This window comes from Mastigoproctus giganteus, chromosome 1 (genome assembly GCF_048544385.1).
Source record: "Mastigoproctus giganteus isolate SK-2022 chromosome 1, ASM4854438v1, whole genome shotgun sequence".
In the NCBI taxonomy this organism is placed as follows: domain Eukaryota; kingdom Metazoa; phylum Arthropoda; class Arachnida; order Uropygi; family Thelyphonidae; genus Mastigoproctus; species Mastigoproctus giganteus.
Genome location: NC_143575.1, coordinates 51020133 through 51045494, shown reverse-complemented (window position 1 = coordinate 51045494; position 25362 = coordinate 51020133). Strand labels below are relative to the sequence as shown.

Genomic DNA, 25362 nt, shown 5'->3' with positions numbered 1-25362 from the left:
CCTCTGGCTGGTTACCATCCCTGGCACGGACGGACATGGTGAACACAATAGTCGTCTTATCCATATGCTAACGCGGCTGGAAAGGTGCTGTGCGAAAAACCAGCCTCCTTTAACCGTAAATCTTCAGTCTCGCAGGCCCCAAAGTTGAAGAAAAAAATTAGAGCTTTTAACTAAGAAAAATTCGAACTATATGAGTGAAGAATCATCGAAGCAACCCGAAACGACAAACGCACATGTTTCCTCCAATACCGACTTTTCACAATGATGTGAATCAAATATGAATTTATAACTCGTTTATGGAAACAGTGATTTATAGATTATCTGTGAAATCTTTATTTCGAAGAAGTGGATACATGATTATTATTTATATATTAAACAGAGTTTAAAAATCTTTACATATATAAAAGACCATTCTTAATTTAGAGTCAAGGCCTGACCTGAATATGTGTTAACTAATAAATTAATTTTATAAAATCAATACAATCAAAAATCCACTCCCGGTATCCATCGCAAACTCAGAAACTGCAAAGAAAACTATTGTAATTCGTGACACTTCTTATATAATTTCTTTATTGCATCCTGCTGTTTTATTTTCGCACATTTCGGACACAATGTTTTTTATATGGGAGAAATATTCTCCTGTACAGCCCCCAAGGGTCAGGGATCTCTCTTAGTCTGGTTCCTACCCGATCGCCTCTCTGTTACTTGAGAGACCTGCCAAGCTACCACAGGCATAGCTCTCTGGGTCACAGGAACTCGCAAGCTTCCTCACCACGTCAAGGTGGAGATCCACGAGGAAGTTATATCCATCTATCTATCCATATGAATACTAATAGATAGACGGATATGCCCGCCATCCATCCCCATACTCCTCAAAGTGTAGACAATTTTTTCGAAAGATAGACAACCCTGTCAACAGCCTATAACCTGCATCGAGTTCCAGAGTACTCTGGCTCCCACCAGCCAGCCCCCTACTCAACCAACTGCAGCCAGAGTTTCAAAAGATGAAAAAGTATTCTCTGTCCACAGCCTAAAACCTGCATAAATCCAGGCCTTCTTTTAAAGAATTTTTAAAACTGCCAAACTTTAGTGTACATACTTAAAATGCATTTGGAAATGGAGCAATATTTCAGAAGTACACATTTTGTGTAGAACTGAACGCTTAAAAGAAGCCCTGTATTTATCCCAGAGTACTCCAGCCGATCCCTCCGTCCAGACCCCATTCTCAACCAGCGTGATGACAGGATGCTACCAAAAAGATAATTCGAAACAATTATCTACTGACAAGCCTACGATCTCTGTTCAGTTCCATAATTATCCAGCCTTAAGCCTTCAACATGGAACCATCCAGAGCTCTGCCTGTCTTCTGAGGTTTTGTTTGTCTTGCAGGTCCAAGAATGGAATCGCAGTAATGTCAGTGTTTAGAAATTTAACCAACTTTCTTTGTTTTATGTGACAATCGGAAAGTAACGCAATAAATAAATAATCACTACGCAACAAATAAACATTGTTGAGCTTAAAACTGCTCATTGGTAATGGATGATAGGAAAACGCAAAATATTAAATTAATTATAAACAAGGAAATGAGTAATGACTTTTGAAATATGATTTAGAGTAGTTTCATATATGTATTTCGTTCTCTCTCTCCCATGCCGTTGTGGGTAGCGCAGTTTCTGTAATAGCCATCCTTCCCATACTAGGTTGAAAAGATAGTTCGAATCCCCTCTATAATACGAGGAATTTTTATGGGCATTTTTCACACCGCAGCTGAGTTTTTCTGTTTCAAAACGAAAAACTGTATTGATAAATAAAGTGCGATTGTAACGACTTTTTTTTTTTTTTTCTGTCAGTATTGCCAGGGCTGATGTGATAGCGTATGCCGACGACGTGCTGATATTGGTATATGGCAATGCACAGTCACAAATTGAGGAGCGTGCAGCTGAAATTTTGGGTAATTTGTTGGAATTGGCTGGAATAAATGGACTTCAGATATGAGAAGCTAAAACAGTGCAAATGACGCTGAAAGGTCATTTGAGCATGAATAGGCACCCACTTGTGAGAGCATCAGGAATATCAATAAGATAGGATGCTGTTGTTAAATACCTGGGAATAAATATAGGAATACGAATAAACCTTGTCCCATATGCTAAATATTTAAAAGATAAAGTACTCTTTACGCCAAGTTAAGAAGAGTAATAAGAGTTGATTGGGGCTTAAGGGGCCGAGCTCTAAATTTACTGTACGATTGCCTATTTTCTCCAGTTATAACTTATGCATCTATAGCATGGCTTCATAGGATAACAAACTGTGATTAAAAAATATATACTGCAGGCTCAGAGATTCGATCTCCTGTCTCTTACAAGAGCATGTCGAAAGGTATCAACTGATGCTCTGCAGGTGGTGTCTGGCAAATTACCGGCTGATTTACAAATAGTGCTTATAATGTATTGTACAAGAAATAACATCTGAAAGTCGGTCTTCAATGTGAGTTCCTGTCCAGACTTAGAGGTTATATACAAGGCAGGATGTTAGAGAATAAAAGAAAAGGATTCAAAATGAATTAATACAAGTATGGCAAAGGAGATGGGAGACCTCCGAATAAGGTCGTGTAATTCGCATGTTTTCGCCTAGAGTGGATATATTACAGGTAAGGAAGAATCCTGGCAGCAATTCGGAGTTAGTGCTGGCTTTCTGATTACAGGTCATGGATTAGCCAAGAGACTATTTCAGCTAGGTCTGGAGGAAAATAATAAATGTGTATGTGGTGAGGAGGAAACATCAGCCCATATTATGTTTCACTGTGAGAACTATGTTGACATTAGAAGTCGATAGAGTTGCCACTAGGAAATTTGGAACAGCAGCTCCTCTGGAATGTGTTCGTGAATAAATGGAAATCCACTTTAATAATTTTGTTTACTCTGTGTTTAAAAGGAGCGCGCAATTAAAGCTAGATAGTAGAGCCCGCCTCCCAGTAGTAGGGATGGAAACATAGCCCACTGGGCCAGCCGTGATGAACGATGAATCCAAAGTCTATTTCCACTTGGCTAAGGCCAAGTGGCATTGCATTCTCCAATTTGAGTTGTGTTTAATTTTGAAATTCTGTTTTTAAATAAGAAATTGAAACTAAAAAAAAGATAAGTCGTGAACCATATATAAGCTATGGCTTGGGTAGTGGGAGGCGTACTTGGTATTTTGAATGTTATATCAGTATTGCTACTCCTTTCCAACTTTCTCTATCGTAAACGGTATAATGTATTTCCTAGTCTTCTTATCCTGGCAATATTGTACAACATACCCCCTGCAAAATTCAGAATGCTTAATGGAGCCCATACCTTGCAATGTGGCCGCGGTACTGGCTGAAAGAGGAGGACATGCCCACTAGGTAGGTGGTCATAGTGTTCTGACTGAACAATGTGTATATTTTTGATAATTAATTCTGGTGCATTCGCTAAGATACATTTAAAGTATTTTCAGAACAACAGAGCCGAAAGTTTTTTCAAAAATTCTAAATAAGAGAAGGAAATAAAACACCGGAATGGTCACAAAAACTAATTGAAGTTATCATATTTGCATAGAACAAAACCAGAACTAAAATATGACGGATAAACCATATTAAAGAGAATTCATTCTGAATGAGATCTAAATTTTCATGTATTTAAATGTTTACTTAAAATTCTCCTCGCTTTTCCACGTTACATATACTTTGGATATTCTTATTCGGCCTTGACAAATATAATATAAAGTTTCGCTGTAATGAAGACGTCAAATAAGGAAATGCGTGAGAAGAGAAGGAAATCCATTATACCGTGTACGATAGGGAAAGTTGGTAATGACTAGCAATGCTGACAGAAAAAATAATGGCCTTAATTGCTGGTCAGCCGACCGGGCTAGCCGAGTGGGTAAAGTACCTGCCCGGCAACCCAAAGGTCGCGGGTTCGATTCTCGCCTCGGGCTTGGATCAAAGTACTGCAAAAACCTTGGGAGGTGCAATATGGCCACAGAAGCCGATGCGCCAACAACTACTAAATCAAAAAAAAAAAAAAAATTTGCTGGTCGTTACAATCGCTCCTTATTTATTACCATAGTTTTTCGTTTTTACCGTAAAACGATTACATACTGACTTTTTTTTGCATATATATTGCATAACTCATATGCGCATTATCTTAAATCTCTCGTGAATAGGTAATCAAAAGTGATTTATTTTTACGGGTGTTTGTAAAATTACAATGAGATATCAAAGGAATTATCACGTGATGTATTTTGTTGATTGATTCTTCGAAAAATTCTGAGATCCGATTTGAGATGAAACTGGATGGCAGAGAATTTCAGAAAGCAAGAAAGAAAGACCTTGTTAAGCCACGAGGAAGCAAAATAGCATTGGAAAATTTAGTGAGGACGGCATTCTCCATATAACAAGAAAATAATATTCGGTTTGGAGACGTTTTTCACCAAACTCAAAAGATTTTGCGCCACCAGTCTCAGGTGAGTTTTGGTTGCAGGGTTTTAGGCACATCAGCAAATTGGGCCATGTTGTACCGTAAACAATAGCTGTAAACTGCATGTTTTGTCGTCGGTTTTCTGGACTAAAAACCCGAGTTTCCGGGAGGAAAAACGCCATGCTGTTCTCGCCTGAAACCGTAACTCAGCTATGGTGTGAAAAATGTCCATAAAAATTCCTCGCGTCATTAACAGGATTCGAATGCGCATCTTTTCCAGCCGGAATGGGGAGGACAGCAATTTTACAAACTGTGCTACCGCTAGGGCATAAGTGTGTGTGTGGGGGGGGAGAATGAAATATATATATATGAAACTACTTTTAAGTCTTGTGTTAAAAGTCATTATTTATTTACTTGTTTATAATTAATTTAACAATCCAATATTTAACGTTTTCACAAAATATTAGATATTAAATTATTCATCAGTAGTTTTAAACTCAACAATGTTTATTTGTTGCGTTACCTTCCCATTGTCACCTAAAACAAGGAAAGTTGTTAAATTTCTAAACACTGACATTACTACGATTCCATTCTTGGACTGCAAGACAAACAGAACCTCAGAAGACAGGCAGAGCTCTGGATGGTTCCATGTTGAAGGCTTAACGCTGGATAATTATGGAACTGAACAGAGATCGTAGGCTTGTCGGTAGATAATTGTTTCGAATTATCTTTTTTGGTAGCATCCTGTCATCACGCTGGTTGAGTATGGGGTCTGGACGGAGGGATCGGCTGGAGTACTCTGGGATGAATACAGGGCTTCTTTTAAGCGTTCAGTTCTACACAAAATGTGTACTTCTGAAATATTGCTCCATTTCCAAATGCATTTTAAGTACGTATACTAAAGTTTGGCAGTTTTAAAAATTCTTTAAAAGAAGGCCTGGATTTATGCAGGTTTTAGGCTGTGGACAGAGAATATTTTTTCATCTTTTGAAACTCTGGCTGCAGTTGGTTGAGTAGGGGGCTGGCTGGTGGGAGCCAGAGTACTCTGGAACTCGATGCAGGTTATAGGCTGTTGACAGGGTTGTCTATCTTTCGAAAAAATTGTCTACACTTGGAGGAGTATGGGGATGGATGGCGGGCATATCCGTCTATCTATCTGTATTCATATGGATAGATAGATGGATATAACTTCCTCGTGGATCTCCACCTTGACGTGGTGAGGAAGCTTGCGAGTTCCTGTGACCCAGAGAGCTATGCCTTTCCTGCGTAGCTTAACCACCGGCAGGTCTCTCAAGTAGGAGAGATGCTATCGGGTAGGAACCAGACTAAGAGAGATCCCTTGTCCATAAGGTTGGGGCTCCACAGGGGTACAGTCCCCCATATAAATATATAGTTATCGAAAGGTGCAGAAAGAAAATAGCAGGATGCAATAAAGAAATTATATAAGAGGTGTCACTTATTACAGTAGTTTTCTCTGCAGTTCCTTAGTGTGCGATAAATACAAGGAGTGGATATTTGATTTTATCAAATTAATAAAACGCTAAAAAAAAATATTTCCTTTTTATTAGTGAACACATTCTCGGATGAGGCCCCGACTACAAATTAAAAATGGTCTTTTATATATGTAAAGATTTTTAAACTCTGTTTAATATATAAATAATAATGTATCCACTTCTTCGAAATAAAGATTTCACAGATAATCTATAAATCACTGTTTCCATAAACGAGTTATAAATTCATATTTGATTCACATCATTATGAAAAGTCGGTATTGGAGGAAACGTGCATTTGTCGTTTCGGGTTGCTTCAATGATTCTTCACTCATATAGTTCGCATTTTTCTTAGTTAAAAGCTTTAAATTTGTTCTTCAACGTTGGGGCCTGAGAGACTGAAGATTAGTGTTAAAGGAGGCTGGTTTTTTGTACAGCACCTTTCCAGTTGTGTTGGTATATACTGTATGGATAAGACGACTATTGTGTTCACCATGTCCGTCCGTGCCAGGGATGGTAACCAGCCATCCCTGTCACGGACGGACATGGCGGCCAGTCATACAAGATAACATAACTTTACACTACGATACGTCTCACCACTGATTGGCCTTTATCTGTACGGTAGGTAAACACAGCGGAGTTGCCATGGTTTGGCTAACTCCGCAACACAACAACAAAAAAAAAAGTGCTTGCCTTAGACACTCTGAAGAAAATGGATGCGCTATTAATGCATTAATTGTTAATGCAGATATATTGCAGAAAATGTTGTAGACGGACAAGTATTTAGTAGCAGTTATGAAATTCCGCCACAGAATAAAGTCATAGCTCTCATAACTACTTGACCTTAGTTATTGCATACAGATTCCCTCAATTTCGAGAAAAAAACTTTGTTCAGTGTGGTATTATATGGGTCGGTCCATTCCCTGTGAGTCGATGGGCACAGCAGAAAAAGAAGCCATTGTGCGAGTTGCTAATGAATGGCAGGAACATTGGATTGAATAGGTATTAACTCTTAAAAGAAAAAAAAAATCTTATTTTTATAAGCTTTTTCTTATACCAATGTCAGAAATATGAGATTCCCTAGCAGCAATCAATGAAGCTGCTCATATTGTAGTGGAGGACTGCGTGGGCGAGGGAGAAGAGACATTGCTTAGTCAAGACAAAGCAAGACTTTTGGGTCTTCTAACATTTTGCACAGGAAGTTTTTCAGAGAAGATGGATTCGCTGACGTAGCCCAGTGGTCAGGAGCGAGAGTGCATAGTACGCGTTCCTTGAGTGGACCGGGGTTCAAGTCCGTGACTACTAAATACGATAAATATTTGTATTGACGATTTATTGTAAACTCTACTGACTTGGTTGTTGTGCCGGAGTATAAACAGAAAATTTATTTTATATTATAATAATATGAGAAAGAAATGACAAAATGAAATTGCTCTAAGAACGGAACTGGTTTTTAAATCAATCACAGGGTTGTGTGGTAATCCTCGTTCTGGAAAATAGAGGGTCACTTCTTCTGTTCCGCAGCGAAGTAACGCAGGATTCAAAGGGAACTGTTATTCTAGCTGAAAGTAAATAGACATGACTTAAAAAAAAAAAAAAAAATTGACGCGCAGCTTGTCTTACAGCTATGAGGGAGACCTTAAATACTTAGCCAATGCTTGGATAACGGAAGAAAATGGGAAATCTCCTGCGGCGAAGTAGGTTGGTGCGATGAGCCATGGTTGGAGGTGTGATGCACTTTGTAGGACTTGCTACTGGTTGGCATTGACTGGACTGACTTCCAGTGAATGGACTTTAATGAAATTTATATTTCGCTTCGTTAGAGCGATTTGTCGAGCATTTCCAAATTTCATTAAACTACGACCAGTAGAAATTCCGCAATTATTTTTTGCATACATATCATATAGGCTAGCCATGTACTGAATATTGTATTTGAAGCACTGGATGTTATGTCTGTTGTCATACCTGGTTGTAGGAGTGAATAAATAATGTGCTGAAACGAAATTTTTTCTGTTCGAGCATAAGTCTTGGCTTTTTTTTTTTACACTTCTTTTTTGTTATGAATCATTTTACATTTACAGTAAACATTTGCATACATGTAGATTTCAAGATCTCATTCAGAATGAATTCTCTTTGATATGGTTTACTCGTCATATTTTAGTTTTGTTTCTGTTCTATGTAAATATTCTAACTTTAATTAGTTTTTGTTACTATGCCAATGTTTTATTTCCATCTCTTATTTAGAATTTTTGAAAACTTTCGGCTCTGTTGTTCTGAAAACACTTTAAATGTATCTTAGCGAATGCATCAAAATTAATAATCACCGAAAAGTATATACACTGTCCAGTCAGAACATTGACCACCTGCCTAGTGGGCATGGCCTCCTCTTGTTTGCAGTACTGTGCCTCCACATTGTGAGGCATGGGCTCTACAAGCCTTCTGAATGTTGCAGGCAGTACGTTGTACCATATCGTCAGAATTGCATCCCGTAGATCTCCGATAGTTCGTGATGGAAGATTGAAACGCCCAATCTGTCAATCCACGTAATCCTAGATATGTTCTATGGCAGAGTTTACCAAACTTGGGTCTGCGAAACGGACCCTCTGGAACTGGTCACATTACTATAGCAAATCGATGATAAATAAAGTTATAATATATTTATGTAAAAATAAGAATAAAGTTGAGTTGTTTTAAACATAAAACTTTGAATATTATTTTCAGAAAACCCAGTGTTCATACATATATACACACAGAATATACACACATTCATACACACAGAAATATATATATATGTTTATGGGTCCGCAAACGTTTTTGATTTTTGAAGGTGTTTGTAGATCTCAGTAGTTTGGGAACCACTATTCTATGGGATTCATATCCGGCGGCTGAGGTAGCACTTGGAAGTCACTTCTGTGTTCAGCAAACCACTCTCGAACAATACTGGCAAGGGGATAGGACGTATTATCCTGCTGGAACCCACCTAATCCATACAGGACGACAGTCATCTTGAAAGGGATGTACCTAATCATCCACAATAGATAGATAGGTTTTGGCATTCACATTTGAATCTAGGGGTATGGGCGCTCCAAGAGATTTCCCAGAAAAACATCCCCATACCAAAGTACTGCCGCCACTTGCCTATTTCCTTTGGACCAAGTTATCGCTGTGATTCCTTTCCGCAGTTTTTCGCCGTACCTACCCTTTAAATACAGTCCACACTGCGTAATATTTTTTTTCTTCTTCTCCAACCTGGATAAGTCCGGATATTTACTATAGAGCTGCGGTATTTCTCTTCAAAGATAAGACATGTGTTATCAACATAACAAGATTTATTTCACCATTTGGTACATAAATAATATACAAACACTAAATAATTCGAGATATTACAATTTCTTACAGCTTTCTTCTACTATACATAATATAATGTTCTCATATATTTTTTTCCATTCAATGAATTTCTAACCATCTAAAACCTATAAGCAATACAAAGTACTAACTTAACTAGCATATGTAATTTTATATATATATATATAATTACATTATTCTTTCTCTCTCTCTCTCGATACACATGAACATCAAATTGGACATATATCCTGTGGCCTTCTGAGCCTTCGGTGGGCAATGAACAAACTAGTGGATATTTCTCAAGAGTACAGACGATTTTTTTAATAACAGTAACATCTAATACATTATTTTTACATATTCTTCTAATACAGATGGGTAATTCACTCTCTCCTCTTTCCCTCTCTATATACTATTGTTCCGCCCCTTCCCCCTTTTTTCTTTTAAATTACCGTATTAAGTTCATTATAATCATCATCTAATTGTTCTATTCATTTCGCCCCGTTTATTTTTTTTCTTTATTTCAGTTTGCATTAACAAAATTTTCCAGACTTACTTGCACTTTCTTCTCTCTGCCTGGATGGGTGTTTCCGGTTTCAGGTCTTCTTCCAGCGGTCGTCTCTCTGGGCCTGGCTTTTGCTGGTCCACTAGGCGCACATCTCTATACTGCTCTTTGTCGGTTCTCTCCACGCACAAGGACTTTTCTCCTGGGATGCTGCCTTAGCCATTCGTTTGGAGCTCGAGTCGATTTTCTTCTCAATCGTTTCCCTCACTTTACTATTATCAATACCCATTGAACTGTGCCATTCCCAAAACTCTCCGTCTAACAATTTCCCCACACACTTCCAACACCACTCTCACTCTCCAGCGATTCTCTCTGATCTCCTCACGCTTCTGTGTCCCGGACTCTCTCTCTCTCTCACTCCCGTATCTCCTTTTTGTTCATCCCTCTTGCCCCCTTTTCTTGACCAATCATCTTTTATTTCTCTTTCTTCATTTTTATTCTTATTCGCCAAATTCTTTTACTGTTGTCTAGCCCCACGTTCTGGTAGGTCGCGCTCCTTTAGTCGTATTGGGGACATAGTGGCATAGTGTTTTATGGAAGGCGCCACCGGTGGTTTCCCACATCTGCACCATGGTACTTTGTGAAGAATTACAGAATCTCTGTAAAAGCCAGAAAAAGTGTGGTGTCTGATTTGTGAAAGAGTAGTGCTATGTTCTGTTGTTCTGTCTCTGGCGGCTTAGCCGCAGGGCCCCTAAGGGAACCCCACGTTGCCCGCCACCACCACTGGGAGGTGAGCCAGGCTGCCCATTATACTCTGGCTGGCCTCCGCCGGGGTTGCCTGAGCTTCCTGATGGAGACCAAATAAAAAATAATAATAATAATAAATAAATAAAAATAATGATATATATATATATATATATATATATATATATAAATTTAAAAAATAATAAAAAAAAATAAATAAATAAAAATAATTAAAAAAATAAATAAAAAATAATAATAATAAAAAATAAATAAATAAATAAAAAATAATAAAAAATAAATAAAAAAAATAATAATAAAAAAAAAATAAATAAATAAAAAATAATAATAATAATAAATAAAAATAAAAAAATAAATAAATAAATAAAATAATAATAAAAAAATAAAAATAAATAAATAAAATAAGTAAATAAAGTTAACAGATTAAAAAAAAAATAAGAGAGCGGCATAGAAGAAGAGAGGATTGGAGTGGGAATGAATTTGGGTGGGTTGACAGGGGAGATTAAATCCATCCTAGTTTAGGCGAAATATAGGAAAGGGTGTGGGCTTAAAAGTCACAGGGAACAGGCGCCCCTGTGTAATTGCCAATGGCATAGTGCCTGTAGATCCCGCTGGTAGCAGGGACATTCGGATGTTAAGAAATTTCTAGAACACTTCTTCTGACCATCCTTGTTCACTTTCTCCTTTTGTCACGCCCCTTTTGAAGTGACCACCCTTGAAATTTATAAGACCGTACTTCGGTGTCGGCCTGTTTCTTCAGCGGTATTATTCCAGATCTCGGCTTGCTTTATGATCTCGGCTCTATGATATTATATCAGATCTCGGCTTGCTCTATGAACAAAGGAACACCCACCCCTGGGGGGTGGGTGTTCCTTTGTTCATTTTCTTCAGTGCAGCTCCCGCTCTACTTACCATAAACAAAACGACTTCTAACTGACACTCCTATTGTTCAGTTTTAGTTCGAACTGACCCCCTATTGCTAACGCTAATCCGCTGTCCTACTGAAACACACAACAGTGGAAATACAAGCAAATTGCCTAATGCTGTCTGTTTAAAATATTATAAATTTAAAAATTTTACAAAAATATTATTAATTTTCTGGAGTAGTAAGAATGGGTTCTTACATTATGTTCACTTCGGTAAACGAGGATAATGTTACTCGTGTTAAGCAAGCTCTGGATCGTAGCCGATTGGTCAGGCACGAGGGTGCATAAGTACACGTGCCTTGAGTGACCTGAGTTCAAGATCGTAACTGCTAAATAGGGTGCTGTTTCTGGTATTCTCTCTCTCTCTACCTTGTGAACTCCTCTGACCGTGTGGTCGTCCCGGAGTATAAACAGAAATTTTAATTTAATTTGAACTACCAAAAAATCCATAAGGCTTTCAAGTGAGCTAAAAATACGTTAACTGCAGTAAAAAGAATTTTGTGCCGATAAACTGCTTTCGGCACTAAGTATTACTGATACCGTTTTAGTTTAATGTACTTTTTATGTAGCCATTTGGGGGTGGGGGGGTTAAATAATAAAAGTTTAGTTTCTATTATAATATTCCTCTACTTTTCCATAGAACTTAAAAACGCATCCCGACTTTTGGCTATATAATACTTGATTTTATCTCTGGATTTACCTTACTCAGTTCGGTTTATTTCATCAATTCCCTAGCAATCAGATGTAACGAACCTTCTCCACCACGAAATGGCAAGAAAACGTGCAACAGCGATGACTTCCGAATCGGAACCACGTGCCAATTCTCTTGTAGTCATGGTTACAAAAGGGTGGGCTCAGTCCAAAGACAATGCCTGGCAAACAAAGCATGGTCGGGAAGCGAAACGATATGTTTAGGTGAGTTGAATAGCGATGTATACAAATATATACAGTGAAAACTTTTATTAAAAACAATTTTTTAGTAATATACTGAAGTATTTCTGTTCACAGAAGTGTATAAAATGCTTTTAGCTGATCTTTATTACCCTCTTACAGCTGTTTCGTGTCCAACTCCGAAGCTTCTTCGTTATGGCACTGTTTATAACTGTTCCTCTCAAAATAAATACCATCTTAATCATTTCTGTGTATACCGCTGCCATCAAGGATTTCTTCAAGAGGGACCCAATTTCCTTCGTTGTGATGAAAACGGGCAGTGGTCAGATGACAAGGGTCAAGTGATGATGCCTATATGTAGAGGTAAGTATTTGTTCCCCTGCACACCCTTCCAATATGGCCTGTATTAAATTCTGAATTAATTAGATATAAGATTCCAATTATAGTTAACTTTATGTGAACCCCTATTATAATTTTGGGTAACCTCATAAATTACTTTCAAAAACATATGTTTATATCAAGGGTTCTCAAAATGTGGGTTGCGACCCCCCCCCCCCTTGCGATTTGGAAGCAACTTATAAGGGGATCGCAACAGTTTTTTATTCGTAGGAGAGTCGCGAAAATTGATTTATCGTTTCAGAAGGTTAAGAGTATCGCAAAGCGTGAGAACCCCTGGTCTACAGTATGTAGTCAAATTCATTGAGACTTAATAATAATCTTTTTTAGATACTGAGAAACCGAAGATAATTTGCCCAGAGTCCAGAGAAATATCCACGGAACCAGGAAAAAATTATGCAGAAGCAAACTGGGCCCTTCCTCAAGCAAGGGACAACAGCGGCGAAATCGTACCACTTACTTCATCACCAGCAGGAATTAGCCCTCCGAAAAAACTCCCTATAGGTGCTACGACAATTGCGTATAAAGCAACAGATAGGGCCCACCTGTCTGCTTATTGCGAGTTCACCATCACTGTAAAAGGTATTTTCATCATTTTTAATGAATTTAAAAATTTGCGTCACAATACAATTAATACAAATTACTTTTTTATTTAATTAAAACTCATTTCAGTCAATGATTATATTTCCAGACATAGAAGCTCCAATGGTTACAGAGTGTCCAAGGAGGATAGAAATTAACACAACAGAAATCGATATTGAAGCATTTTGGGAGCTGCCAAAATTCAAAGATAACTCCAGGGCTCGCCTACATGTCGAATCAGTACGTCAATTTCAATTAATATTGAAACTAATAAACATTTTTCTAACTAGTAATTCACATAAACCTCAATACTTCAGCATTTTTAATCACATATTTAGTTATTCAAAAAGTGCAGTAGTGGTATAAGAGGGTAGTTAAGTGTCCCCTAATAGTTCTAGTTCAAAAAATTTAACCTTTTAATAACGAAGTGCGAATGCATGATCTTTACTAATAATCGGTTATTGTAAAAATGATACTCAAAAGCTTTAATCGAGCTTTTGAGTTGCAAAAGGTTAACAGAGTATACGTAACACAAGACACGGTCAGCAAAATGAAATACAGTATATAAATAACTAGACAGTTGGATGTGTCAAAGAACCACTTGTTGATACAATATTTAATAATATCTGCCCACCGTCGACCTCAATTACATACTGTCCTCGTCAGTAGTAGATTACGAACCAATTTTTGATAAGAGGAAAATAGTTCTTTTGTCTATTTGTCCTTCAGCGCAGCAGTCTATTCAGTTACTGATTGCCAGCGTGTTGGCTTGACCCGTAACCCACGTTCCAGTTTTTCCCAAAAGTATTCAGTGACATTAAAGTTGGGTCTCTGGGTGTAGCGATGAAACATTTTCACGCCAGTGTCTTTAGACCAAGTCACAACAGGCTGTGTGCTATGACATGGCGTATTTTCATGCTAAAACAGAAAAGAGATCTGCACAGTGTAGGAAGAGCAAAATTGTCCAGAATATCAGTGTACCGCATGGTAGTTAATGTTTCTGGAAATGACTAATGATCCAAATCCAAACCATTAGAAACAACCCCACACAGTGGAAGAGTTGAAAAGACGCACTCTCGTAAATAACATCCTCCAGGCATTCGCTATATCCAAACACGCTATCAGATCCGAAAACCGTGTACCGTCACTCCATAACACAGCTTCCAATGTTCCAGGGACCAATTGCCAGGCAAATCGATGCTGTGATTTTTGGTCGGTGTTCTGCAGCTCTATAAAATCCGATGTCATGCAGATCCCTACGTAATCGTCCTTGTACCCTACTTATCTTTCTTGTACCAATATCATTTCCTGTGGCTTCCCAGGAGTTCAGAGAGGCCACAGGAAATACATGACAATATGGATGAGAACCGCTGGATCTACTCTTCTGAGTACCCATCAATTTCTGCGGTCTACACCTGAACGTTTCGCGGCTGTAGTAGCACAATGATATTTCCATTTGGTGTTTACTCATTTACGTTAGGTCTGTTGATGTTGCAGTGTTGCTGGGATAGCACGAACAGATTTATTCTTAATATGCCATCCTGTGATGACTGTCTTTTGGAAGTCACTTATATTAGTATTAGTATTAGTAATTGCCGCATGGTGCAAGAAAGCCTATGGCTTATGCTGCACCAGCCAAAAAAAAAACAAAAAAACGAATAAAACAATGATGAAAAAATAAATAAATAATAATAATAATTAATAAAAGAAAAGGAAATTAAACCTATTATCCTATGCGCTTCCCTCACCCGAAAGTACTATCCAGATGACCTTTGAATTTCCCCAAACTGTCAGCGTCTACCACCGATGTAGGCAACTTATTCCAGTAATTTATGTTTCTGGAATAAGTCGCAGGCTAAAATAAAACTTCCTGCAGTCCAATCTAAACATCTCCCAGCGTAACTTGAATTTATGTCCCCTAGTTCTAGAATCATTTATAATCTTGAAAATTTCGTCCTCATTCATTTTACTGATGCCTCTCAGAGTCTTAAACACCTCAATCAAATCTCCTCTAAGGTGTCTAGTTTCCAAACTGTGCAACCCACATATTCGAAGTCTTTCTTCCTAAGGACGCCCTTTTGCCGAAAACAGTATTCCAAGTGTGGTCTAACAAAAGCCTTATATAATGGGATTATCACGTCCCTATCTCTACTTGCAAAAGTTCGATAGATCATCGATAGGACACCATGGGCCTTTCTTGCAACCTGTTTACAATGCTCAGAGAATTTCATGTCTGACCGTATCGTAACACCCAAGTCCCTTTCCTCCAGTACTGGGTTTAGTTGAATTCCACCAAGTGAATAAGTTATTTTGGGATTACAGTTTCCCAGGTATAATACCTTACACTTTGTTGGATTAAAGCATAGCTGCCATTTTTCTGACCATTCCTGAAGTCTGTCTAGGTCTCTCTGAAGAAGCTCAGCTTGACAGTGATCATTAACTACTCTACCAATTTTAACATCATCTGCAAATTTAGACATCACGCCCTCTATCCTTCATCGATGTCGTTTATGAAAATTAAAAACAACAGTGGTCCTAATACTGATCCTTGGGGAACCCCACTTCTTACATCAACCCAATCTGAGGAATAGCCATTTATCACAACCCTCTGCCTCCTGCCTTGAAGCCATCCTGCTATCCATCTAAGGATTTTCCCAGTGATTCCAACCTGTTCCAGCTTATAAAGCAACCGCTCATGTGGGACTGAGTCAAAAGCTTTGCTGAAATCTAAATAAACAATGTCGAATGTATTCAACGCCTCGACCCATCTACTACTAGCAGTTTGAAACGCAGTTACCTTTATATCTATTCTTGACACTTGGATGGTAGGTATGATTCATTCATGTTACCCAAATCCCAGGAGTGCGGGATTCTGGCGAACATGCAGTAGAAACATCAGTCATCACGACGGTTGAAGTTGCAGTTTTGACTGTTGCAACAATTTTCTTACACGACAATCCGAAAACTTTAATTCAGAAGAATATATCAAATGCATATTTATGTTAATTAACATTTGTGCGATTCTTTTATTTTGTAACAAAAGTTTTGTCAAAGCTGTTCTTTCAGCTTACAGTATTTTAGAACCAGTGAACAACGTCGTTACGAAGTTTGCACTGTTTAAGTAAATTAGAAGTGTGTGTAATGGCAGAATCCTGCAAATATTCTTTTCTATGAATAATCCTTTCTCATTTATACCTAATTGATACTTAAAGCTGGACAATTTCTTATTGCTACTTCCATCTTGCAGAACTCCGAACCTGGAGACAGCTTCAGTCCTGGAAGACATACGGTGGAATACACAGCAACTGATCCGAGTGGTAACAGTGCCACATGCTCATTCGACGTTATTGTTACAAGTGAGTATTTTTTAACAAATAGTATAATAGGGGTCATCGATTTTTTTTCGATGAAATATGTATTCAGACACGTGATTGGAAAGTACTCGTTCTTTACAATGGATATGCCTTTCCAGTTTTAACACGCATTATTACTTATGCAAATATGTCTTAAACATGAAAAGTATGCCTTTAATTTCTTTTCATATAGAATTTTTAGTCTAGAATTTATTAACTTAGTCTATAATAAGTATTTCAGGACGTCGTAGATGCTCGCGTTGATAGCACAGTGGTTATGATCCCTGTGCTTTCGAACCATGTGGAAAAGTCCAGAATTCAAGTTTCGTGTTGATGCACACTTTTATGGACTTTTTTTTAACACCCTCGTAGAGTTAGTCGCACAAGGGTTATATGATTTTTATCCCGTAAAACAGGCAAACTAACCATAAAAACACAGTGTAAGACACCAGTACACTGACGCCTAGTGGCCTTAGTTATCTAGTATAAATTCGAAACAAACATAAAATGTAGAAAAATGAAAGAAATTAAAAATAAAGATCAATTCTTTTTTTTTTTTTTTTTTTTTTAATTAAGAAGCGTTGTTGGAAATATGGAATTGTATTAACGTGATTAATCGGTTCTGTGTTTTGTTTTGTTTTGTGCTGTTGGGTTTAATACAATATAGCAGAATTTGAAAGCAGTGCAGAGTCCCGTTTGTTTGATTTTAAAAGGTTATTAGAGATTATTTCAATCTGAATTGGTCGGAACAATTAGAGGATCACTGCACACAACTACTGGAGGTCTACTGTATCGATATCTATTGTCTCTGCAGATAGCACACGTTCACCGACTGACGTGAACAGCGTCCGAACGCTATCCAGCTATTCGGGCGTTTTGCAGTGCAACAGCGACACGCGTGTCACCAAACCATCCGAAGGTATCTACACCTGCACAGAATTAATCGAGAAATGACCCAAGGTGCGTGTTCCAACATCATAGTGCTAGAAAAATGTGAGCACTCCAATATTGTAAATAGGCCAATGAGGATGGGACCACGTGCTATTCACAGGTGGGTCCAGGTAGCCTGTAGTCAGATTCTCGTCACGTCATAGTGGCGTGAAAGAGGACTGCAGGCTTTATCCAGGTACTGCCTGCAGTCCTCTTTGAATTCTTGTCCAGTCAGTGGGGTGTGAAAGAGGAACCCGAAACAATCCTGTATACCTGCAGAAACGCAGTCAGTTCGGTTGAGGAAGTGTGTCGGTATGGGGGATAGAAGTGATCTCTGTGGTCCTACAGACCTTCACATCAGGAACGGAACCTTAGCAACTGCACACAAGTATAGAGATAAGCTCCTACGACCTACGGCCCTTCCTCATGCTAGTGCTGTAGGCGAAGAGTTCATCTGATGAACGACAACGCTGAACCCAATAGGGCACAGCTGTCCAACAGTATGTTGGAAGATGAGGATATCGTTCATATGAATTGGCCTGCTTGCTTTCCGATCTGAGTCCCATCAAGCACTTCTGCGAGACCAAGGGAGACGGCGTATTGAATCTCGTCCAGGCTGCCCTGCGACACTTAATCATCTAGAAGCGGCACTTACACAAAAATGATGACTGATTCTGCAACAAGTCAACGATACGTTGACTTATTGCAGAATTGTTGCTGGTGAAGGTGTTTAACCTTCATCCGAGTGGCATAAAAAGTTTAAGAAACAATACAATAAATAAAATGGCCAAAAATAAAGTGTATATGGAGAGATATACACTGCCCTACCATTAATATCCGGACAACCCTCCATGGATGGGGAAACAGGTTCTATGCATGCAACACGTCACAGAACCTGCTATAAATATGCACACTGCGTTTCGAACAGACAATTGCAAAAGTGGACATGCAAGGTGACATATTCAACAGAATTACCTCAACAGTTCAACAGAATTGATCACCTCAACAAATGCTAGAAGCCGATTAACACCATGTAAGGAGCACAACTCCTGGACTGTAGAGCAGTGGAAAACAGTCATATGAACAGACGAGTCGAGGTTCTCACTCTACCAGTCTAATGGCCGTTCCTGGATGTGGTGAATACCGGGAGAACAGTTCTTTTCTGATTGTATCCTCCCAACAATGAAGTTTGGTGGAGGCAGTGTCATGATATGGGGCTCCTTTCATCGTTTGGCTTGGGCCTATTAGTCGTTATCGACAAAACCATGAATGCTGTGCAATACCAGGACAGCCTGGATAATTATGCACCTCCAACATTATTGCAATACTTCGGGGAAGGCACATACCTGACGGCGCCTCCGTAGCCAGGTGGGCAGGAGCAGCAGTGCGTAGCACACGCTTCTTGATTAGACCGGGGTTTGAGCCCGTGACCACCAAATACCGAGGATGCGGAAAGGTCAGGGGATGGCCACCGCATATCCCCGGAGCAATATGGACTTAGTTGCTAATGTTTCTAAAAAAAAACCAAATAACAACAGCACATACCTGTATCAGCAAGACAACGCGCCATGCCATGCCATACTGCTCGGGTTGTAACAGAGTGGTTCGACGTCATAGGTGTGGAAAAGCTGGATTGGCCAGCCCAGATCTGAACCCTGTCGAGCATCTTTGGGATGTATTGGATCGTCGAGATTGAAGGCCGTCATAAAAGCAAAAAGTTTCAGCACAAAATATTAAATGACACAATAAAAACTCTTTTTTTTTTTAATCGTATGGCACTATATAACTCCATTATGTGTAATGGAATTGATTTGGTAAACAGGATTGATTGAGTAAACTTAACTGGACAGACCTCTCAGTGAAGACGAGATTTCTAGTGATTCTGCCACACATCAACTGACTGCACAACAGAACCCCCAGTACTTTTCCACTGATGAATCTCTTCCTTTTTCTATGGACAAACTTAATACTGCACTGTCCAAAAAAATAAAAAAAGCCAGCAGGTGTCCAGGATTTGATTTGCGTGATAACATGTTTTATAAAACGATTCTGCTCTCATGATTTAACAAATGTCTCTCACCTAGTTCTTTTCCTTAGATCTGGAAACTTAAATTTAAAAAATCCTAAAGAAGCTAAGACCACGTGTTACGCTCAAAGCTGGGTTAGATCTTAGTGAGGCTAATCGCAATTCAGAACTGTTATTGAAAATTCTACCTACACTAGGTGAGAGAAATTTGTTAAATCATGAGAATAGAATCGTTTCATAAAATATGTTATCACTCAAATCAAGTCCTGGACACCTGTTGGTTTTTTTTTTTTTTTTTTTGGACAGTGCATATTAAGTATGCATTAGTCATTTTTATAGACTTTGAGGGTCCTTTCTATGTTTGTGGTGGGAAAGTGCCCTCTGTCGTCTCAGAGAAGCATACTGCTCGAAACAGTTTTTTTTTTTTTTCATGGAACAGAGCTACTTAGCTGATCGTTCCGTGCCACTGTTATCTTAGAAGCTCTGTGTTTATAGGAAATCCTCTCGGTGAATATTTAGACCTTGATTTTAAATCTTGCTTTGATTCATAGTTATTCAAACTGCAAGCTTAACAACGTTCATCAGCTTGTCTATGCCGATCTTTCCATTTACATCAGCAGTAATTCGAGGGCTGAACTGGAATCTCACGCCAGCTCAGCTCGTATAATCTTCGACATTGCGCAAATGAAAATAATCTAAAAATATCTCCACGGAAAAAACAAAAATGATGATTTTTAATGGAAGGCCGGGCCACCTAACATTAAATTGGAACTTTTTAGAGATTTTAAGGGAGCTTTCGACACAGTCTGATGGCCAGGAATCCTGTAGTGAGCCAGAGTATCTGACTGCTCCTTCAACGTCTTCAAATGTTTTGCAGATTACTTCTCAAACAGAAAAGTTACCATCAAAACAAAATCTCCTCCGCCAACTTACCAGAGGCTGTCCGCAGGGCTCTATTCTGGGACCAGCTGTTTGGGATATGATTCTGGATGAATGGCTCTTGTAGCACTCCCCCACATCACACAACTCTCATTTGCAGATGACCTGGTTATCGTTGTGGAAGGCCCTACTCGTGCAGCTATTCAGACCAGAGCCAACACAGTCTTGAATGCCCTGTAGGGTTGGGCCGAAGAAAATAAGCTGGAAATCTCTACGGATAAAAGCAGAAACCTACTTCTCAAAGGACATCTTGACATCCACTGACCACCAACAATTCGTTATAAAGAACAGACACTCAAGAATCAACGTTCATTCATATATTTAGTGTTACTCTAGATGATCGCAGAACTTTCATACCACATCTAAAGTCCACGAAAGAGAAGACCAAGAATTTCATCAATATGCTTGCTCGCTTCACCCGCAAAGGCTGGGGGCTTAAGAGACCCGCACTACACCTTCTTTATTCAGCAGTTTTTGTACTGTTCGTAACATACGGCGCTGCCGTATGGTTCCACCGTTTGGCCATCATCAGTACTAGGAACCTTATCCTGCAGAAACAACGGTTGATGTTATTAAAAATGACTCGGACTTGTAGAACATGAACAACAGCACTAGAAGTATTGGCAGGCTGTACCCCCTCGACCTCCAAGCGGTCTTCACAGGGCCTTCCCATGCTATCAGAAAGAACAAAGAAGCTGAATTCCTCGGGATAAAAACTTGTCGGTGCCGATCCAAAACAAGAACTCCGGCGTACTTGGCAAGAACTTAACTCCATCTGACAAATCCGTTGGTACAGTTCCACCAATGGAAGTATTACCAAGCTATTTCTACCTAGTGTCTCCTACCTCAACAAACAAAGACTTGTCTGGTTCTTCCCTAATGTACATACTAACTTTCTTCTAATAGGACATTCAAAAAGTGACTTCAGGACTTTGGGCTTGTAAACGATGCCCATTGTGAATCCGGAGAACTTTTCAACTGGCACCGCTCAATGCACTAGCGTAACATCTACCTGGATCTACGTAATCAACTATTACTGGATCTAAATTTAATTTGGTCGCTCTCCGGACACTTAGTCCGGAGAGCAACCTGTTAAAATCAAAATAAGTGTTTTCAGCTTTTAGCAGGTATGCTAATGCAGTCTTCAAGAGGCGCTGGTAGCATCTCTCCACGTCTGATCCTATAAATAAGACATCCAGACCAGACGTTCCTGAAACCGCTGTGCCTCTCCTCATACTTGCTCTTCCCTCATTATCGGCCACAATCAGAACTGAATGAACACCCAACTGGGCATCCTCCTCGTAAGAATGACGGCACTGATTTGAAAGCAATCAAACACACTACCCACTGTACCTACGCACCTTTGCAGACCTCCCTTGTTCTGCAAGCTGTCTTCCTTTCTCTGGCCTTCGGTGGGCTCCCAGACCAGGGGTGATTCCTACTTCTCTCTTCTTTCTGCTGGAGGATACCTTCTTTCCTCATCCTCCTCCTTTTGCCTACTTTTACTCCACCACTTGTACCATCTTTCCCCCCCCCCACACACACTTTTTTTTTTTTACTTGGTCTCCGTCCAGAAAGCTCAGGTGACCCTGGCGGAGACCAGCCAGAGTATGAATGGCAGCCTGGCTCACCTCCCAGTGGTGGTGGCGGCCAACGTAGAGTCCCACTAGGGGCACCTGCGGCCAAGCAGCCAGAGACACAACAAAACAAAACACAGTACTGCATAAACTAGACACTATACTTTTTTCTGGCTTTTGCAGTAGTTCTGCATTCCATCACAGAGTACATACGGCGCAGATGTGGGAAACCACCGTTCACGCCTGACCCTAAATACTATGCCACTATGGGTCACTCGCTATAATTGGAGTTTGAGTATGAAGACACTACATATGCTATATTCCAGTGGTCACGTTTGTTTCTGGACTATGGTTTCCCTTAGCTTTATTACACACTTGGAGAACTGTCTCTGCCTATTGCTCTCCAGTTCTTGGTTGGTCGGCGTAGACCCTCTAGATTTACAACTTATTTGCAGAGAATTATTTTACTACATAAGAAGAAGAATTATTGCTGAATTTCTTGAAGAAGAGTTTTGTCGTGAATTTGCCACACAGTTATAAAAGATTTCATACCTATTGTTAAAATACAAGGTGTTGCTATTAAATAACGAGATTGCGAGCGCAGCCACTACACACCACGCGCCACCTGTGAAACAAAGGCACAGCAGTTGACCTTGAACACCTTGAACCTTTCCCTAGTTTCTGCAAAGTCACATTCCAACTCGCTCATTCGCTTTGCAGTGAAACAGGTTTTCATTACCTTGTGTTTTTGCAGTTTGTCGGAAAAATGACAGACAAAAGAATCGAACAACGAATCAACCTCAATTTTTTAACAAAGCTAAAGAAAACACCAACTGAAAGTTATGGGTTCTTACATCAAGTTTATGGGAAAGATACTATGTCAAGAGATCTCGTGTTTAAATGGTCTAAAAGACTTGTAGAAGGAAGAGCGAACGTGGAAGATGATGATCGACCAGGCCATCTGGTATCCATGAAAACTGATGAAAATATGGACTGCATAAGGACACTGATTAGAAGTGATCATTATTTAAGCATTAGAACTGTTGCATCAGAACTCATGTGTTTGAAGTGCGTGTGTTTGAATAGCATAAAATATTTTTAGACGGAAAAGAGAATGGAAGACGAATTACCAGGCCGACCGGTTAATATGGACAAAGAAACAGTTACACAAATTTTTACTGAAAAATATTGGCATGATAAAAGTGTGTGCCAAGATGGCGCCAAAAAATTTGAATGATGTTAAATAAATGAAGTATGGTTTTCATGTTTGGTTTTGACATTTTTCTTTTTTTTTTTTTTTTGGTCTGGGAGATTTTTTTTGTCTTCCATTACACTAATTGTCTTTTAGTTTCTGGGTCATACTGGAACAGCCAACTTTCACCAAGTAATTACCGTACTCAGAAAGTCTGAATCTTCTTTTTTTTTTTTTTCTTTTTTCTTTTTTCTTTTTTTTTTTCCCAAAACATTTTCAAGACTTCCAAGTTTGTGAAAACGTTTTGGGAAAAAAAATGAAGAAGATCCAGACTTTCTGAGTATTGTAATTACTTAATGAAAGTTATCTGTTCCAGTACGACCCAGAAACTAAAAGACAATTAGTTTAATGGAAGACAAAAAAAAATCTCCCAGACCAAAAAAAGCAAAAATATCAAAACCAAAAATGAAAACCATGCTTGTTTTTTTTTCGATATTAAAGAAATTATTATGGCAGAATATGTCACACCAAATCAGACTGTCAATCAAGCGTACTACATTTTAAGTTCTGACAAGGCTGCGTAAAAAATTCGAAGGAAGAGACCTTAATTGTGGAAGGATGGTTGGATGCTCCAGTACACAACATGCCCTCTGTTCGCCAGTTTCTGGCCAAAAAACAAATCCCTGTGTGTGAACATTGGAAAAGAAAAACAATAGCAATCGAGGAAGCATCTACAAAATTGTGTGAAGTCCTCGGGACAATCGCTCGCACCCTTCAGGAAATAAGTGCTGAACGGTGTCTCTGCACTAATGACCGCTGCACAGTCACAAAACGGGATGCAGCCACGCAAACAACACCCCTTGAGTCTGCCGAACTGCTTACACAAAAAGAAAAGATGCACAATAAGAATCCCTTTAGGGTGGCTAAAGAAAATGAAAGCGCCCTTGAAACTCTTCTAATCAAATCAGATTACTGCAAGTTCCTTAAATCACTTGAGAATCGGGATCAGAAGAAGAAAAGCGACAAACGTCCACAGGAAGTAAACAAAGCCACCTGTGTAGTGAACCACACTAATAAGTTGACTCTGTTTCACGAAAGAAATGATCATATTGTACCACACGACAGACATGACCAAGCTACTGAACCGAGAATCGCTGACCAGAGATGTGTTTCGAGAAGCAAGAGCCCCGCCCCATTCTCTCCCCCACTAGAAGGCAACCAAAGAATTCCAACAACATTAGTCAACAAGCGATTATCAAAGACTCACCCTAGTAAACAGACGCTCGCAGAGAAATATGACATCTCTGTCGCTTTGCCCAGAACCAAGATATTTGTCTCCCGGTTTGGACCCTCAACAAGCCCCGATTCCATAAAGAGAATGTTTCTTGTGGAACACAATGTCCGCATCGAAGTAAAACAGCTTAAAACTAGGCAAACTGGCTACGCCTCATTTCTAGTAAGATGTTCACCCTCTGCCTACGAAAAAGTTCTGGATCCCGACTTCTGGCCTCCAGGCATACTTATCAGACCTTTCTCTGACGAAAAAAGGCCATCCCCTCAGCAATCCCTGCTTACTCGTCCTCTACAATAGTAATCATCTATTCCAAAAAACCTCCATCCATGCCACACAATCAGGGTCTTCTCGCAAAATGTGCGCAGCATTGTTAACAAATTGGCCCCTCTGCAATCTCTCCTCCTGCTCGACGAATATGATTTCATCTGTATCCAGGAAACTTGGCTTAACCATGGAAGACAACTCACCCACTTGGCCACTCCTCACCATTACAAAAATGTTTGCAACGGCAGGGACCACAAACGTGGAGGTGGCGTCTCCATCATTTACAAAGACATCCATCACCTTGTGTGTGCACAACTCAGCGACTCCCCTGCATTTGAAGCCATTTCTGCAATTTTTACAGTTAAAGAAGTGAGAACTCAAGTTGTAGCGGTATATTTACCTCCTGACCATAATCCCGACACAAGGGATGAGCTAACTACCTGGATTATAACCCACC

At 39.3% G+C, this 25362-nt stretch overlaps 1 protein-coding gene across 1 annotated transcript in view; it reads left to right on the top strand.

The window, feature by feature from the left end:
- LOC150090790 (sushi, von Willebrand factor type A, EGF and pentraxin domain-containing protein 1-like) overlaps positions 1-25362 on the top strand; it is a 132417-nt gene that overhangs the window by 38135 nt on the left and 68920 nt on the right. The window contains exons 7-11 of the mRNA XM_090372741.1: positions 12197-12376; positions 12515-12715; positions 13079-13330; positions 13440-13570; positions 16578-16686. Coding sequence (XP_090228867.1) covers positions 12197-12376; positions 12515-12715; positions 13079-13330; positions 13440-13570; positions 16578-16686 — 873 coding nt within the window. The remainder of the gene's footprint in view (positions 1-12196; positions 12377-12514; positions 12716-13078; positions 13331-13439; positions 13571-16577; positions 16687-25362) is intronic.